The following is an 18,208-nucleotide window of genomic DNA, read 5'->3' on the forward strand; positions in this document are numbered from 1 at the left end:
CTAATTCATAAACAAAAACCCTTTATTTGTTTACAAAATAATTGAACTTTATTATCAATCTCAAATATTTTTCAAATATGAAAAACACATTTAAGAATATTATATATAAATGCAAATGAAATATGAAATATTTAATTTCATGATTCAGAAATCACTGTTAAAAAAATATCAGATTCACCTGAAATATAATGCTAAGCCAATAACAATACAAAGAACATACTCTCTCTCTGCACAACTTCCAAGTCCATTAACCCAACTGTAAAACATGACCCACATATTTAGACGATTAAGCTGAAATATCAGATTCACCTCAAATATTTAGACGATTAAGCTTCTTTCTTCTCTGCTGCGCTTGTCCTTCTCGATGTTTCTTCAATCATCTCTGTTACCGGCATGTTCTCAACATGTTCTGCTTACAATAAAAGTGACACCGTCAATTTTTATCATTCACACATCCAATCAATCCACGGCTAATGAGCTGTTCAGATATACTCACCGCAACTTTTGGCAGTTGTGGGTTCATTTCTTTCCCAGATGCCGATCTGAAAAAACTTTCAACAGAGAGCACCTCTGTGGCTTCTATGAACATATTGTGTAAACTGCACTGCCCGGCTACACCGTCTTCAACATCTGTAAGTATATTTATTTCTATTTTGTATATATGTATTTGTAAGCATATTTAGGGTTTTTCACTTGATTATGTTCTACGAATCTAATTATTTTCCACCAATATACAAATCAATGTAAAGTTAGTGTTAGATCCAAATCTTGTTAGGGTGCATAGATATATAGATTAATTTGAATTACAATGCTTTGATTTTTTTTCATCATGCTTCTACAGATGGTGTGAAATTCAAATTACAATGCTTTGATTTTTTTTCTTCATTGCATTTCGTGTTCATATATTATGAAATACTCTGTACATGCTTTCCTAATACAGTAATAGCATATACATTTGGTTTTCTTCAAAGCTAATTTCATATAAAATTTGAGATAAAAAGGTACATTTGAAATATACACAGGAAATTCAATACATTTCTTACTTTTTTCAAACTTATAAATCCATTCATGCCACTGTAATGCTCTATAAGTGTAAAAAAATCTTAATTAGTATATGAATAAAATAAATTGAAGAATTGATAAGCAACATCAATATGGTAGGATTATAGTATTACCATGTCTGATTCATCACCTTCACATTACTCTATCATTTTCGAAATAGGACCTTTCTTGATCAACATCAACATGTTCACTCAACCACAATTTCAAATTAAACAACTCATTATCAAGTTCCAATTTATTAAGTTTTACACTAACACATTACTTGTTCTTCTTTGAGATTTAATTTAGGTTATGAAAACTCACAGCTGCACTATCAATACCACCAACAAAATTGTTAGTGGCAATAGGATGCTCATCTTCTTCAATATCCAAAAATTCCAAAAGCGAAAACAATACAATATAAAAAGGAATAACTGTTGAATGTCTTAGTAAAAACAAAATCCTGGTAAACATTTTATAAAAATACCTCACCATGCATTTGCTAACAGATCTGTGGATATTATGTGAACACACCTGAGCATATTTCTCCGATCCTTTAGTATGGTCCCCAAGAGTTGTTGGCCCTCCATATCCCATAAAATGAATAACGGTGCATAACCATCCTTATCAACAACTCATTCCTTCAATCTCAATCCCAAAATGGTGGAATGATGAGTATTATAAATCAACAGGGACACCATTGAAAGACAGAAATTCAGTACTAAACGGGCTGACACCTAAAATCAGTGCTAAGCAAATGAAAAAACATACAAAAATGGTACATTTTACTTAGAATACTCATCAATAATTGTAGAAACAACCATCAAACCACTTGTGTACTCGTCAAAGGTGTTCCCACAGGACAAACTTGACAAACTTACAATACTCTGCAGAGGAGTGTGTTGAACACAAAGCCTGTATAACAATTTCACCCAACATATACATAGAGTGTGGGGGATATTTATTCAGATTAACTTATATTGGTAAAGAAGCTATTTGTATTCCTAACCATGCTTTCAGCCTTCTGAAAAAACACAAATATATATATATATACCGTGTGCTTTTAGTGTTTTGGAAAACCTCTCAAAAGTGAAAACATACCTATGAGTCATGGAATACGACTTCTTTATATTTGATTGAGTCACTATCTGGTATGTGGTATGTACGCACAACACGGGACTTCAATTGCAATCCTGGTATTCAAAGTTCAGATTTCACGTCCAAGATGGAGAGGGGATACATTCAGACTGAGTTCTTGTGTAATTGTAGTCAAAGCAATGATGTATTCTGATAGTTCACCGGAATTTTGATGTTGAATTATAGTTTTGGAGTTTGTATTTGAAACAAAGTGGTGTATTTATAAGTAGGTTAAACACTGTATATCAATCGTTTATATTTATCTTGAAAATCCCAATCGTTGTAGACATTGAAATTGTTTATGGGAAATACCAAGCGGCTGAATAGTATTCCTTTTTTTTGAAAGTCAACCATTGGGTTGTATTTATAGATGAATCGTAATAGAGTCAGGAGGGACATTGTCCCAGTACATAGGTAGCGTATATCTAAAAGCAGTTGCTGCTAATGTATGAGCTAAAATATTATGCGATCTAGAAATAAAATTAGCCGAACAATAATCAAACATATTTAAATAGGTCCTGCAGTCATCCATGACGTAACCAAGATAGGATAATAGTAGCTGACGTCAAATAAGTGAGTAGTGTCTGACAATCCGTGTAGAGGTTAACCGATTGTTCCCCTCGGTCCTTGAGCCACGATAACACTTCCTTGCATGCCAGAGCCTCGGCCATAAGTGGTGAAAAGCAATTTTGCGGAGGTGCACAAAAAGCTGATATATAGTTGCCAGTGTTGGTGAATAATACTGCTCCAACAGTGGCCGTCATGGACGACGGTTGGTAGCCGGCATCGATGTAACATTGCCTCGGTTGGGGTGGTTGATCCACGGTAGGTGATTGCACCATGCTGAGCTGGGGCTGCTGCTGCGCTACTTCGGCCGAACTGGGCAGTAGCAAAGGTTGGGGCGGTACGGTGGGAAGGGGGCATTTAATTCGGCAGCCACATGCGTTATTTGGGCAGCAGTTTGCAGTTGTTGCCACGCCTTCACGGCTGCTAAGGCCGTGGCTACAACCTTCTTCGGCATTGATAAGTAAGCATTCCACACAGCATCGTTCCAGGCCCTCCAAATATTGTATAGTATTGCGGCTGCAAACAAGATTGCATCAGAATCTAAAACATTTAATAATGCTCCAAACCAATCATAAAAAACGTTTGTCACAATTTGGGGGATTGGAAGGTTAGATTGGCTCCATATGGCTTTTGCATAGTCACACAACACTAATGAATGCATTATATCCTCATGTATTAATCCACACATTGCGCATGTCGGATCAATTTCCACCCTCTTTATAAGCAAATTAGTAGTGGTGGGTAATATATTGCTCATTGCTCTCCATAGAAACATTTTCCATTTGGGTGGTATTTTGAGGTGCCATAGAGTATTCCATTTATCAAAACCCATGCTAGTATTATAGGTGCCCACTATATGTCTGTATCCACTCTTAACCGAATAGCATCCATTTGGATCTCCATACCAGTACCAAGTATCCACATATTCCGGGGGGATAGGGATCTTTAAGATTCTAGGCACATCATTTGGTTGAAAAATATCAGCTAAAATGTGAGGATCCCACGTTCCAGTTGTTTGATCAATCAATCCTGCAACCTTAGCATCTGCTAACTGTAATGGCATCTCAGTCTGGACCATAGGATCCAACTCATCCTGGAGCCATGGATCCTTCCATATTAAGGTCGATTCACCATTCCCAATCCGTCATCGCACCCCACCGGTAATTAATTCTTTCGCAGCCATAATACTCCTCCAACAGTAGCTAGGATTATTCCCCATACTTGCCTCTGAAAAAGTTAGTTTAGGGTAATACCTAGCTTTATACACACGGGATACCAATGAGTCAGTGTTTGTTAGGAAATGCCAAGCCTGCTTTCCCAACATAACCAAATTAAATGCCTTCAGATCCTTGAAACCTAGGCCACCATATTTCTTGGGTATACACAATCTATCCCATGCCTTCCAACGAATACCCCGGTCAGTTCCTGATCCCCACCAATATCGGTTCATTGTTCGCTCAATAGCTGCACAGACAGATACTGGCAATAGAAAAACACTCATTGAAAAGGTAGGCATTGCCTGAGCTACACTTTTCAATAATATTTCTTTACCTGCCTGCGTTAAAAGTTTCTTGTTCCACGAGCCAATTCTTTGCCTGATCTTATCCTCAATATATGCAAAAGCTGCCTTTTTATTCCGTCCAATAAAGGCCGGTAGACCTAGATATTTCCCAAAATTTGGAGCTTGAATAACTCCCAGGATCTGCGCCACCACCATCTCCCTGTCTCCACTGCCAGTATTCTTACTATAGCAAATACTAGACTTATGGTAGTTTACCATCTGTCCTGAGAGAGCTTCATACCTGGCCAAGCAACTTTTAATTTCAACTGCCTCATACTGATTAGCTTAAAAAAAAACAAGAGACTATCATCAGCGAAGAATAAATGAGAAATCGGGGGTGCTCCTCGTGCCATTCTGCAGCCATGAATTAATCCATTATTCTGTGCCTGTTGGAGTAATAGGGAAAGTCCTTCTGCACATATAATAAACAGATAGGGTGATAACGGATCCCCCTGCCTGAGACCACGTGTAGGCGTGACCAGGTTACTAGGAGAGCCATTTATCAAGAATCTATAAGACACTGTAGTTACGCATATCATAATCAGTTCCACCCATCTCTCATCAAAACCCAATGCTTTTAACATCCCTTTTAGGAACGACCATTCCATTCGGTCATAAGCCTTTGCCATATCTAACTTTAAAGCTCCCCACCCAACCGTTCCACACTGTTTCCTGTTCAGAAAGTGCCCCACCTCCGCTGCTATCAAAATATTGTCAGTAATGAGTCTATCCGGTATAAATGCACTCTGTGTGCCAGATATAATACTATCCATTAAGGGCTTCATCCTTTGTGTAATCATTTTCGCCATAACCCTATAGACAACATTACTCAGGGCTATGGGTCGTAAGTCTGTTACCAGTTCAGGCATATCCTTTTTTGGTATTAACACAACATTCGTTTCATTTAACGCAGATGGAAAAACTCGAGTATTAAGGCATTGAACAATATAATTCGCCAGATCCCCAGCTACCACATCCCAAAAATGCTGATAAAAGTCAAGATTCATCCCATCCGGGCCTGGTGCCTTATCAGGAAACATAGCAAAGAGAGCACTTCTCACCTCCTCCACCCTAAAGGGTTGTAGCAACTCATCATTATGCTCTTATGTAACTTTCGGTACCACACTCTCAAATAAATCATGCCCATCCTCAGGATTACTAGAGCAAAAGATATTAGCAAAATAGTCCAAGATTACATCATTCATTGCCTCCCTTTCCACTCAATCCCCAGTATTATTCATAATTCTAGTTAGACAGTTTTTCTTTCTACGGTGAGAGGCATACCTGTGATAGAATTTTGTATTGGCATCCGCATTCTTCAACCAGTGTTGTTTTGCTCGTTGTTTCCAATATGCATCCTCTTGGGCCTCAACACGGCTCAACTCCTCCTCCAATCGCTGGAATTCAGTCAACGATTCTGAGTCCGTTCGTCCTCTCAACCGTAACTGATCACTCCGAAGTTGTTTAATACGTTCCCCGAACTTATGATAGTGATCACCCCCCCAACGAGATAAACGTTTTCCATAGTACGCAATGCACTCATGCAACCCATCCTGCCTTTTCTCATTCCATGACTCTTCCACTACAGCCCTACAGCCTTCATCATAGACCCATGCCATCTCAAACCGGAACTGTTTTTGCCGTGGTCTCCCCCTCCCTACCGGGTCATGAATCCCCAGAAAGAGAAAAGAATGATCCGATTTTCTAGTTAAAATATTAGTCACTCTTGCCCCAGGGACACTATCACGCCAGGTATTCGTGGCCAACACTTTGTCCAATCTCTCTTCCATCCACCGATCTGTGCCCTTCCCTTTCTCCCATGTAAATTGATACCCTTCCATTGGTAGTTGAGTCATACCGCAATACTCAATAACTTCCCCAAATCCCCGCAAAAGATAATTAGGATGTGGGTTACCTCCTCTCTTCTCGTGCTGGAATAAGAGATCATTAAAGTCTCCTATCATAATCCATGGCAGATTGGACTGTGGCTTTAACAATTTAATAAGATCCCATGCGTCTCTTCTTCTACTCCGGTGTGGGTAACCATAAAAACAAGTCATTCGCCAGTTCGGGAAACCAGATATGCTAATCTCCAGATCAATATAATTTTTCGAATAACTTATCAGTCTTGCCGTATTGTTTTTTCTCCATAGCAAAGCCAAACCACCACCCATTCGTACAGGATTAACATAAAATAACCCTTCAAACCCAAGCTTCACTCGTAACCTTTCTGCATTATCTTTGCCTACCTTAGTTTCCATCAGATAGACAAAATCGGGCTTCTTTCGGGACACCATGCCCTCTATTTCACGAACTGTACGTGGATTGCCCAAGCCACGACAGTTCCAGCTTAGCGTACTCATTGGGCTGGGCGGGTCTGTGAAACAAGACCCGCCCGCCGTATGCAAGTTTTTTGAAACCGTGTTGTCTGCCACTTCACCACTCATCACCGTCTCCGCCCCCTCAACTGTAGTTGTCTCCGCACGGCGGCGCTTCGATGAGGCTATAACATCCTCATCCGAAACATGTTGCTGCTGTACCATCACTACATCATCTACTGCAACCGATTCGCCACCTTTGTTCTCTGCCACCGTGGGAATTACTCCACCTACCGGTGGTAACAACCATGATGCACCCACCGGCCTCGGACCCCTAACTTTCCCTGCTCTCATCCACGGCCCATACGGATACGACTCAGGCATAATACCGGACACCCGAGCCTTCACACAAAACTTATCAAGGTGGCCTAATAGTCCACAACAAAAGCAGAAATTATGAAGACGTTCGTACTTTAGATTTACCCATCCCCAAGACTTATCCCTACGTATCAGTTTCATTCTCCGCTTGAGTGGCTTATCCACCGGTACCGACACACGGACACGGTAGAACGTCTTCCAGGGCCCTCCCACATTACGATCATCACACCGAATGAACGTTCCCACAAAATTTCCAACCTGTTCCAATACAACCTTCGATGTATACCCCATTGGCAAATCATAGACCTGTATCCACATGTCCACGGTATCCAGCTTGACTTCTCCCGGCAAAAAACCATCACAAACCTGACGACATACGAGAGTATGATTCTCGAACGACCACGGCCCCTCCTCCAATACCCGCTTCATATCAGTGACATGATAGAAGGCAAACAAGAACAAATTAGACTGTAGCTCCGTGACTCGCATCCCCATAACAGGCATCCATGCCGAGGCCATTACATGACGCATATATTCAACCTTTATCAGCTTGGCCGTGAGGAACCGCCCAACAACAGAATAAACTTGGCCACCCTCAATCTCAACCGGTTGGTAGAGACCACCGGCCTCAACGCCATCCTCTTCATCCTGTAAGATCATGTCACTCCACCGCTCGGCTATCCTTGCCACCCCCTCATCATGCTGCTGTTGCGACGCTGCTTCCATGGTAACGTAATAGAAAACTCCGTCGAAGCCGAAGGACAAAGCCGCGAGAAAACCTGATCGGTGCGAAACGATCGGGAACTCACCGTCGAAGCCCTAGAACAAAACTCCGGTGAAAGCTGTACGGTAAGCTTTGTCGGATTTGCACTGCCAACACCTTCGAAACAAAGCTCCGATGCAGATTGTACGGTAAGAATTGCCAGAAACCCTAGTTTGGGAGAGAAGGAGAGAAAACCCTAGTTTGGGAGAGAATCACAATAAATATATACTAATATTGTTTGAGGAGATTTTGACATTAGGCTGAATAGTATTCCTTATTTAATCAGATTTGAGTTGATTTTGAATATTACTTTGGAAAGATGAACCATTAACATATTAAATGACTACTGACCGTTAATATCTTCTCCTTCTTTGCAAAATTAAACGGCAACGTTTTATTTAGGCGAGATTTTTTGGCTCTATTGTGCATCTCAAGGTGTGTGGCTTTTTTATATAGTAAGATAAGATGTAATACTTAAATGTTAAAGACAATAAATGCATTCATATTGCAAATCTCATTTGTAATAATGATCTTACAAAGTTAAACAGACAGAGAAAGACACAGACCACCTCGTGATTTACACACAAAAAAAAATAATAATAATCTTACAAATCTATTGATATGCATTCACACTTAGACGTGAAAATATTTTCCCTACTTGATTTTACTTTAATTACCTAACTTTCTTTGTAAATTATTAAAAAACTAATCAGAATTACAAACTATTAAAAAGTTAGTATATATATATATACTAGTTTTTTACGCGCATTGCGCGATTGGGATAATGCCCAATGTTTTTTTTAATAAGTACTTTAAAGTATATCAAGGCAGGATTATATTAGAATTGTTCATGCATAAATAATTGAATGTTGAATTTGCGTATTTAAATAGGTAATTATAAGTTTACAAATGCAAGATAATATAGTCAGGATTGTTTATAATTGTCAATAAAATAATTGTGTAGGTATGGTTGAAACCAAATACGGGACATAAAGGAGAGCAAATAAAAATTAGGGCATAAAATTTTAAATATATACTAATATTGAAGAGCTAATTGTTGATTGTCAAACAAGGACATTGCGAGGTAGTTTTTCACTTCAATTTGTTGTGTAATTTGAATACTCTTTTTGTAAATAAATCCCCCAAGTAGTTAATATGTTTGGCTTAATTATATATTTTTTTATTGTTTTTATTTTTTAAAACAATTATTATTATTATTATTATTATTATTATTATTATTATTATTATTATTATTATTATTATTATTATTAAATATATGTATACCCTTAGGTCATTTTACATGTTAATCTAAAAAGTTAAATTTTTTAAATATCTTTTTACCAATCGTTAATATAATTTGCTGGTCAAATCAGCTAATAATCCGCTATTGCTAACCGCTAACTACTGATTGTCAAACAAGGACATTACGAGATAGTTCTCACTTCAATTTGTTGTGTGATTTGAATACTCTCTTTGTCAACAAATTCCTCACGTAGTTAATTAATATGATTGACTTTATTAATTATATTTTTCTTAATTTTTTCATGGTATTAATAAAATACTTGGTAAATAAATATATAACATTATTTTGTATTATAACTTTGATATTTAATTAAAAAAAAATAGTGCACAAAAAAAGATAATAAACAATGAGTTAATACCCAAAATCGTCCTCGACTATAGTGGTTTTTTCTCAATTTCGTCCTAAACGACTTTGGTGACCTAATATCGTCCTAGATTTTTGTGTTTCGCGCAATTTAGTCCTCCAGGTTACTTGCCTACATTGATGGGCAAACAATTATGTTTGTAAGAGGAGAAACTTATATAGAGGAGCTGAAGAGCTCATTTTTCCGAGCATTTTCAATGTGAGATCAAAATAATCTCATATCATTTACAAAGGGAGCCCGTGGCTCCCTTTTGTCTTCTTCTTATTTTTTTTAAAAATTTTAATTTTATTTTGTATATCGTTTTGTTTTGATTATTATTATTATTATTATTATTATTATTATTATTATTATTATTATTATTATTATTATTATTATTATTATTATTATTATTATTATTATTATTATTGACAACTTCGCAATTTTAACAATTTATCTTTAATCAAACTAAGTAATTTGCTCCAAACTGCTAAAAACCAAAACAATACGTACATTTTGGGTTAATCTTTCTTAACCCCCACTAATAAATAATAAATAATAAATAAATCAAACTAAAATAAAAAGACAAAGCTAAGTTTCATAAATAAGAACATTTTGACTTATCAATACTCGACACATCGATGGGCAAACAATTATGTTTGTACCTCTTATATAGAGGAGTTCAAAAGCTCATCTTTTCAAACATTTTCAATGTGGGATGAAAATGAACCCACATCATTTATAAAGGGAGCCTGTGGCTCCCCTTTTTTTTTTTTTTTTTTTGTTAATTTTAATTTTATTATGTATATAGTTTTGTTTGGATTATTATTATTATTATTATTATTATTATTATTATTGTTGTTGTTGTTGTTGTTGTTCTTGTAATTTGATTATTTGGCAAATTCACCAAAATTTTAAGAAATTCCCCTGTTTAAATTGCCCCTTTTGAAACGTTGGGCTTCAATAGGTTGAGAAAGTTTATATGAACAGATACTACATGTAACACGGTGAATTGAATAGTTATGCTGTGGAACCGTGTCCACTTTGCAAGGTGGACATAGTTCTATGTTCATAATTACTGAACTATATGTTCATAATTATAAGGCTAAATATTCATAATCTTTGAACTTCATATTCATAATTATTGAACTCTATATTCACAACTACAAAACTCTATGTTCATAATTACTGAACTATATGTTCATAATTATAAAGTTATATATTCATAATTTTTAAACTTCATATTCACAATTATTGAATCTCTATATTCATAATTAGATAACTATATGTTTACAACACTATGTTCATAATTTTAAAACTATATATTCATAATTTTTGAACTATATATTCATAATTATGAGCAATTTTAGAATCGTGTCTAACTTGCTATGTGGACACGATTCCACAGCATAATTTGACGTGTCAATAGTACTCAAAAAATAAAATATTTGCCTTTAATTTGAGCTTCTCAATACTTGTCCACATTGATGGACAAACAATTATTATATTTGTAAGAGGAGTATTGCTCCTCTTATATAGAGGAGCTCAAGAGCTCATTTTTCAAACATTTTCAATGTGGGATCAAAATGATCCAACATCATTTACAAATGGGAGCCCGTGACTCCTTTTTGTTTCTTCTTATTTGTTTTTATTTTTTTTTGGTATATTGTTTTGTTTGGATTATTACTATTACTATTACTATTACTATTACTATTACTATTACTATACTTAGCTTATTTCAATCATTCCTATCTCATGTCTTAGATTAGTAAATCTTGGTTCATATAAGGGTTTTGTAAGAATATCTGCAATTTAATTTTAGTGGTTATATGATCAATCCTTAAGATCTCTTATGTAGGGGTGAACGCGGTTCCGGTTTCGGTTCGGAATTACCGATTCCGATTCCACAAATGGCCAAATCGGAACCGGAACCGGAACCAAAACCTTATAGTAAGGTTCCGGTTCCGGTTAATGAACCGACGGTTCCAACCGAAACCGCCGGTTCTAACTAGATTTATTTTTTTTTGTTTAAAAAAAACATGAGACCAAAGGCCAAAGAGACAAAGACCAAAGTTTGGTCTTTGCGCCAGACGTGAGACACGTCCCACTGCCCAATGCGGCGATGAGGCAGTATGCTACAGGCATGCGGCCTGCAGTTATCAATTATATATATATATATATATATATATATATATATATATATATATATATATATATATATATATATATATATATATATATATATATATATGGGTTTGGAACCGGAATCGTCCGGTTCCGAACCGGAATCGTCCGGTTCCGAACCGGAATCGTCCGGTTCCGAACCGGAACCGGCGGTTCCGGTTCCTTATTTCACAAACCTTAATCGGAACTTTATTAGTTCTGAAACCGGAACCGTATGGACGATTCGGTTTCGAAACTGAAACCGTACGGACGGTTCGGTTCCGAAACTGGAACCGTACAGACAGTTTGATTCTGGTTCGAACCGAACCGTGGTTCATCCTTACTCTTATGAAGTGATGTCGAATATCTATGTGTTTGGTTTTTTATGAAACACTAGATTTTGAGTAATAGCAATAACACTAATATTATCACAAAAAATACTAACTTGCTTGCAATCCCCAATCCTATAATCTTTTTCTTTTTTTTTTTTGGAATGCAATCCTATAATCCTTTAATTGTTGCTTTATCCAAAGAATTTGTACTGTGCACAATAGCACGCTTCTTGCTACTATGTATATATTCTGTTTTTGCAGCACGAGTAGCAATAGACTTTTGCTTTTTGTTGAACTAAGAAACAAGCTTCAATCTTCATTAGCTTTGTTTCTAAAGACCCATTTTATACCTATGATATTATGATTTCCTAATCTTGGAATAAGTTCCCAAACTTCATTTCGTTTTATTGCTTAGGATTGAACAATTGTTATTGGCATGTACCTTTTATGGTCAATGATATCCTAAGGGATCCATAGATCCAAGTACCATTTCCTCACTACTTGGTTCCCTCATATTTGTTTGTTTTTATTTATTGCTTAATTATTTACTTTCACTTTTTCTTAGTTCTTTTTCACAATTTCTTTAGATTACATAATTAAACAACGGATAATACTAGTATTTGTAGTCCTTGTGGATACGATACTCATTACTCCACCCCATGGTTGCAGTAGGCGCTGGGCGCTAGTCGGGCGCCCGGGCAGCGCCTAGGCGGAATCTAGGCGGCGCTAGGCGGTCGCCAAAAAAACAGTAGCAGACTTGCAATTTGACAATTTTAATGAGGCTGTTTTCAACATTCAATCAAATAACACATCCAAATAAATGACATAATGACAATTCAGTCATAACATCAAAAGAATATTATAAAAAAAAAAAAACTCAAATGAAATACCCAAATACTTCAATCATCCAAAGATTGAAAGTATCAAACTAGTCTACGAGTGTATATATATATATATATATATATATATATATATATATATATATATATATATATATATATATATATATATATATATATATATGAAAAAAATTAGCAAGGTCGAGTCGGTCGGGTTAACTCAACTAACTCGACAGAAATTGACGAGTTAACTCGGCGTAATCGGACGAGTTAGGCACTAGGCGGCTGAATTAGGCGCTAGGCGGGCGCCTAGGCGGCCGGTCTCCTAGGCGGGAGCCTAGGGGGGAAAAAGTCACGGCCTATGGGCGCCTAGCGCCTAGGCGCCGATTACTCGGTGCCTAGGCGGGATTTTTACAACCCTGCTCCACCCCTCTATACAATATGTTATATTGTTCTTCTTCATTTTGTCCAGTTATCCAACAAGCTAAACAATAAAATTCAAAGAACAAATAAACACACAAATACAATGTCAAAGTGGCATAGTAGCTCTAAAGTGAATCTAAACTCAATAATATTAATCTGTATAAAAAAAAATTAAAAATACCGTTTATGTTTTTAAAGCTTCGAGGAAGATTAAAACAACAGTCAGCAGGCAAGCAAGGAGATTTGAGGATTAAATAGTAGGATTAAACAGCAAAGTAGCAGACCGTAGGATTTACAGAGGCCGGAGGCGTTGGCTGGGTAGTGGGCTGGTGGCGGTCGGCGTTGGCTGGGGTGGTGGCTACGGTGGTCGGCGTTGGCTGGGGTGGTGGCTACGGCGATCGACGTTGGCTGTGGTGATGGCTACGACTGTCGACATTGGCTAGGGGTGCGTTGGTTGGGCAGGTGGCTACGGCGAATGGCGAACAGCGTTGGCTGGGTAGGTAGCTACGGCGCTCGCCGTTGGCTGGGAGCCTGGGAGGTGTGAGCGACTGAGCGGAGAAGACGGGATGACTGAGGAGCGATTGAGTGAGAAGATCTGAAGTGAAAAACCGTAGTCCCTAAATGAAAGTGTGTGTGTGTGTGTGTGAATATTATTAAATGAACACAAACGAGCTTGTTCACGATCTCTTAGCAAATGAACTTACAGCCGTTCAAGCTCTGTTTGTTTATTAACCGAGCTCTAAATTTTGTTTGTTAATGTCCATTTACCTTAACAAACGAACATAAACGAATGCTTACCGAACACAAACACGAGTAGTTTGTCGAAAACTCTGTTCGCTAACACCTCTAAATAAAACTAATTAGATAAAATCTGTTTTTTTTTTTTTTTTTTTTTTTTTGCAAAATAGCACCAGTAACCCAATTACACATGAGACACTACCAAAAAAAAAAAAAAAAAAAAAAAAAAAAAAAAAAAAAGCGGACTAACAATGGAGACGAAGACAATGACAAACCTATCCAAATCGGAATTAACAAAACTTAGAGTAATTCGAACAAAAAGGTAGTATATACTACCTAATACCATACCAACTATACAAATAAGTATTTAGATAATAATTTGGGAGAAGTATTTAGATAATAGTTGAACAAAATTAAAGTGCAAATTAAACATTAATTTTAATGCCAACTATATATAATGAAATTCTCATATATAATCTAGCATAGATATATTTTGAATTACTTATTTAAATACAAATATTTGACATTAAATTAGTCACGCAATGCGTGTGCAAAACTATTAACTTAAAATATAACTCAACTAAACATGTTAATATAACATCTTCACAACCCCAACTAAACATGGTAATTTTACATTCTCATAATCTTACATTACCTCTAGCACTAAACACACCTTAAAATTAGTTATGCCTGGCTATTCTAATCAACATAAGAGTAACAGTTACCCCTATAAAAAGAAGCTAGCCCCAGCACTCTTTTAGTGCGCAAGAATTGGACTAGCTTATCGTAGCAGCCATGAGAGCAATTCCGTGTTGCATTCTTTCACTCATTTTTACTCTGTTTCTTATTAGACCCACGTATTCCATCAAAAAGGTAAATATTCATGCAAGTACTTTCATGAAGGCCTTTTAGATGATAATGCTGCTAATGCTATGATTTATGTTTGACATTAATTTTGATGTGGAAATAGTCATATGTGGTGTACTTGGGTGGTCATTCACATGGAAAACAAGTCTCTTCTGTTGATCTTGATAGAGTTAAACATTCTCATCATCAGCTCCTTGGAACATATCTTGGAAGGTATATAATATTATAGCTAGAAGCAGTTTCTTTTTAGTTTTGGTTGCTTTTGTATGCTCTCCGATCCCTCAATGTTCTGATTCTTTGGTTCAATGTGTTGTTGCATAATCTAAAGTTCAGATAAGGCGAGAGATGCAATCTTTTACTCATACACCAGACACATCAATGGGTTTGCTGCTATGCTTGAGGAAGAAGAGGCTGCTGAGATTGCCAGTAAGCATTATTAATCTATAATCATTTTGGGTTTTCAAAGGGTTTTGGGATTTAAGTGCGGGCATCAAATATGGTAATGTGCAGAGAATCCGGAGGTGATATCAGTGTTCTTGAACAAGGCAAGACAATTGCAGACAACCAGATCTTGGGAGTTTCTTGGATTGGAAGGTGAAGGTGGCTTAATCCAGGAGGGTTCAATATGGAAAAAGGCCAGGTTTGGAGAAGATATCATCATTGCTAATCTTGATACCAGTATGTATCTTCAACTCTCTCTGCTATCCATTATGTCTGCAGCATAGCTTTTGTTTCTCAGATCAGAATTGAATTTCAATTATATCCATTGCCCAATAATGATGTTTTGTGTGGTGTGTTGGAGCTGCAGGAGTATGGCCTGAATCAAAAAGCTTTAGTGAGGAAGGATTCGGACCAATTCCCAAAAGGTGGAAAGGGATTTGCCAGAATCAGAAAGATAAAAGCTTTCACTGCAACAGGTCTTTAATTTGTTGGTGTTTTCCTTATCTGAAATTTAGATAAAAATTTTAGTTCTGAACTTGCTTTGTTTATTGATTTGGATAACAAAGGAAACTCATTGGAGCTAGATACTTGAACAAAGGGTATTCTTTTGGTGTTGGCACTCTTAATTCCAGTTCCTTCTTCACCCCACGAGATGTTGATGGTCATGGGTCCCATACCTTATCAACAGCGGGTGGTAATTTTGTTCCTGGGGCAAATGTTTTCGGTTTGGGCAATGGAACAGCAAAGGGTGGCTCGCCCAAAGCTCGGGTAGCTGCTTATAAGGTTTGCTGGCCTCCCACCTCCCCAGGTGAAGCTTGCACTGATGCAGATATCCTGGCTGGTTTTGATCGGGCGATTGAGGATGGTGTTGATGTGCTGTCAGTATCGATTGTAGGAGACCCCCTTCGGCCATATTTTGAAAACAGTATAGCCATTGGTTCCTTTCATGCTGTAAAGAATGGTATAGTTGTGGTTGCCTCAGCTGGTAATGAAGGACCTGTTGCCGGTTCTGTCACTAATGTTGCACCCTGGCTCATCACTGTTGGGGCAAACACTATGGACAGACGGTTTCAGAGTAATGTAGTGTTGGGAAACAACAAACACTACACAGTTAGTTTCCATTCTTTGCTTCAATTCTTCTTTGCATTATACATAAAACAGACCTTATTAATATATGTGTGTGTTTGTAGGGCGAAAGTGCAGTGCCGCTAAAACTTCCAACTGGGAAATTCTATCCACTTCTTTCTGCTGCATCCGCTAGAATTAAGATTAATGCATCCATTTCAACCCAAGATGCGTAAGGATAAATTAAAACTCCATCTATTATCTATATAATTAATATCATACAAACTGCTATATATAACTCGTGCAGTCTGCATTGTAAGCCTGGAACTCTGGACCCAGAAAAGGTAAAGGGAAAAGTTTTGGTTTGCCTACGAGGCGTAACAGCCAGAACTGATAAGAGCCACGAAGCTGCTTTGGCGGGTGCTGTGGGAATGATTCTTGCCAACGATGAGGATTCTGGGAATGATATTGAGGCTGAAGCACAGTTTCTCCCAGCTACACATCTCACCTACTCAGATGGACTTGCAATCTTTGATTACATTAATAAAACCAGGTACGCGCGTAAGAATCTAACATATATAATCAGATTCTGATCTGTTACATACATAATATAATAATAATGCATGACAAGTAGGAATCCTGTGGCTCACATTACTCATCCAAATACACTATTGGGAGTGAAGCCAGCTCCAGTAATAGCAGCTTTCTCATCAAGAGGTCCTAACGCCATTAATCCAGATATTCTCAAGGTTTGTGTAATTGTGATAAGCCATTCTGTGATGTTTTTATATACTTTTTAAATATATTTTATGTATGTATGTATGTATTCCAGCCTGATATATCTGCGCCTGGAGTGAATGTGATAGCTGCCTTCACAGAAGCCACAGGGCCATCTGATGAAGATTATGATAAGAGAATTGTTTCATTCAACTTACTATCAGGCACTTCAATGTCATGCCCTCATGTAGCTGGTGTTGTTGGCCTTCTCAAAACGCTCTATCCTTCATGGAGCCCTGCAGCAATCAGATCTGCTATTATGACCACCGGTATGTATGTATGTATGTATGTATGTATGTATGTATTTCATGATTTCAAGATGTACTTATATATATGCACTAACATGCGTATTACCTTTCACAGCCACAGTAAGAGCCAACTCAGGGAAGGCCATAACTGACGATGAGCTATTTTCTTTATAAGGGGAATAGCTATTACCGTCCCTCTTGATAATAAGTCATTCTTGAGTTCTCAATAGTAGCTTATATATTTTAATTTCTATTTGACCCTTATTTAACCTAAAAAAAAAAAAAAAAAAAAATTAGCCTATCTTTTTCTCAATCTTCTCCCCTCTCCCGCCATTTGCACCTAAAGATCATCTGCTATTTATACCACTCCATAGGTGAATCTGAATTTATCTAAAGATTTATTCTCATTTTAATGAACTTGACAAATTTTTATACAATACGAAATCAAACACGAATATAACATGTAAGTGTTTAACAATAACATTTCTCGGTTTATTAACAGATTGAACTGCTAAGAACCCAAAAATTTTGTGTCTTAATGGATAAAAAAGACTTTGCAAATAGTATTGTTGTCATCAGCTTAACATCACAAATCATTATGCCAATATATATACCTTTCATGATATGATGAATTTAGAAAATGCCTTGAGATTTTCGAAGGATTTAAATAAAAGGTGAAAAATAGGTATTTCATTAACTATGCAAGGGTGTGATGAAGTCAACTAGGCTGCAGAATGTGTGATTTGGTCTTGTTGCGTGCTGACCCCAAGCTAGCCTGAAAAGCACAAGAGTTGCATTGAATGACTCACTCCCAATTGACAAGGGACTCAACAGATTAAGCTTAATATCTCTCGCAGTCGTAGCGTCAGCTGAAGCAGCAGCAGCTCCAGTAAGAGCATCAAAACAG

The 18,208-nt window shown here is 37.1% G+C and overlaps 2 protein-coding genes and 1 long non-coding RNA gene across 4 annotated transcripts; 2 read left to right on the plus strand and 1 right to left on the minus strand.

The window, feature by feature from the left end:
* The first annotated feature begins 309 nt into the window (after positions 1-309).
* LOC109155366 lies at positions 310-2,366 on the plus strand. 2 transcript variants are annotated; one of them, XR_002049895.1, is made up of 2 exons: positions 310-632; positions 2,248-2,366. It is a non-coding gene; the product is annotated as an uncharacterized LOC109155366 (long non-coding RNA). The 2 variants fall into 2 exon arrangements; XR_002049896.1 differs by having other exon boundaries at positions 2,253-2,366.
* Positions 2,367-3,043: 677 nt separating this feature from the next.
* On the minus strand, positions 3,044-7,728 carry LOC109155346. Its single transcript, XM_019303030.1, has 5 exons — positions 5,591-7,728; positions 4,770-5,377; positions 4,297-4,590; positions 4,022-4,209; positions 3,044-3,838 (listed from the first exon to the last, which is right to left on the minus strand). Exons 1-5 carry the CDS (start codon positions 7,726-7,728, stop codon positions 3,044-3,046), a joined length of 4,023 nt encoding a protein of 1,340 aa, XP_019158575.1.
* Positions 7,729-14,681: 6,953 nt separating this feature from the next.
* On the plus strand, positions 14,682-17,475 carry LOC109155347 (subtilisin-like protease SBT5.3). Its single transcript, XM_019303031.1, has 11 exons — positions 14,682-14,776; positions 14,874-14,983; positions 15,099-15,196; positions 15,281-15,448; positions 15,579-15,687; positions 15,778-16,321; positions 16,402-16,508; positions 16,584-16,829; positions 16,911-17,025; positions 17,109-17,322; positions 17,417-17,475. Exons 1-11 carry the CDS (start codon positions 14,699-14,701, stop codon positions 17,473-17,475), a joined length of 1,848 nt encoding a protein of 615 aa, XP_019158576.1. The 5' UTR covers positions 14,682-14,698.
* Positions 17,476-18,208: the final 733 nt, after the last annotated feature.

The sequence above is a fragment of the Ipomoea nil genome, unplaced genomic scaffold (genome assembly GCF_001879475.1).
Source record: "Ipomoea nil cultivar Tokyo-kokei standard unplaced genomic scaffold, Asagao_1.1 scaffold2701, whole genome shotgun sequence".
NCBI lineage: Eukaryota > Viridiplantae > Streptophyta > Magnoliopsida > Solanales > Convolvulaceae > Ipomoea > Ipomoea nil.

Bases quoted from the DNA above. Each gene is read 5' to 3' on its own strand.
- LOC109155346 (XM_019303030.1), bottom strand. From the start codon at position 7,728: ATGGAAGCAGCGTCGCAACAGCAGCATGATGAGGGGGTGGCAAGGATA. The intron at 5,378-5,590 runs GTATGCCTCTCA...ACAACCCTTTAG, and splicing joins AATACAAAATTCTATCACAG to GGTGGAGGAGGTGAGAAGTG. The intron at 4,210-4,296 runs GTAAAGAAATAT...CTGTCTGTGCAG, and splicing joins GAAACTTTTAACGCAGGCAG to CTATTGAGCGAACAATGAAC.
- LOC109155347 (XM_019303031.1), top strand. From the start codon at position 14,699: ATGAGAGCAATTCCGTGTTGCATTCTTTCACTCATTTTTACTCTGTTT. The intron at 14,777-14,873 runs GTAAATATTCAT...ATGTGGAAATAG, and splicing joins CCACGTATTCCATCAAAAAG to TCATATGTGGTGTACTTGGG. The intron at 17,323-17,416 runs GTATGTATGTAT...TACCTTTCACAG, and splicing joins ATCTGCTATTATGACCACCG to CCACAGTAAGAGCCAACTCA.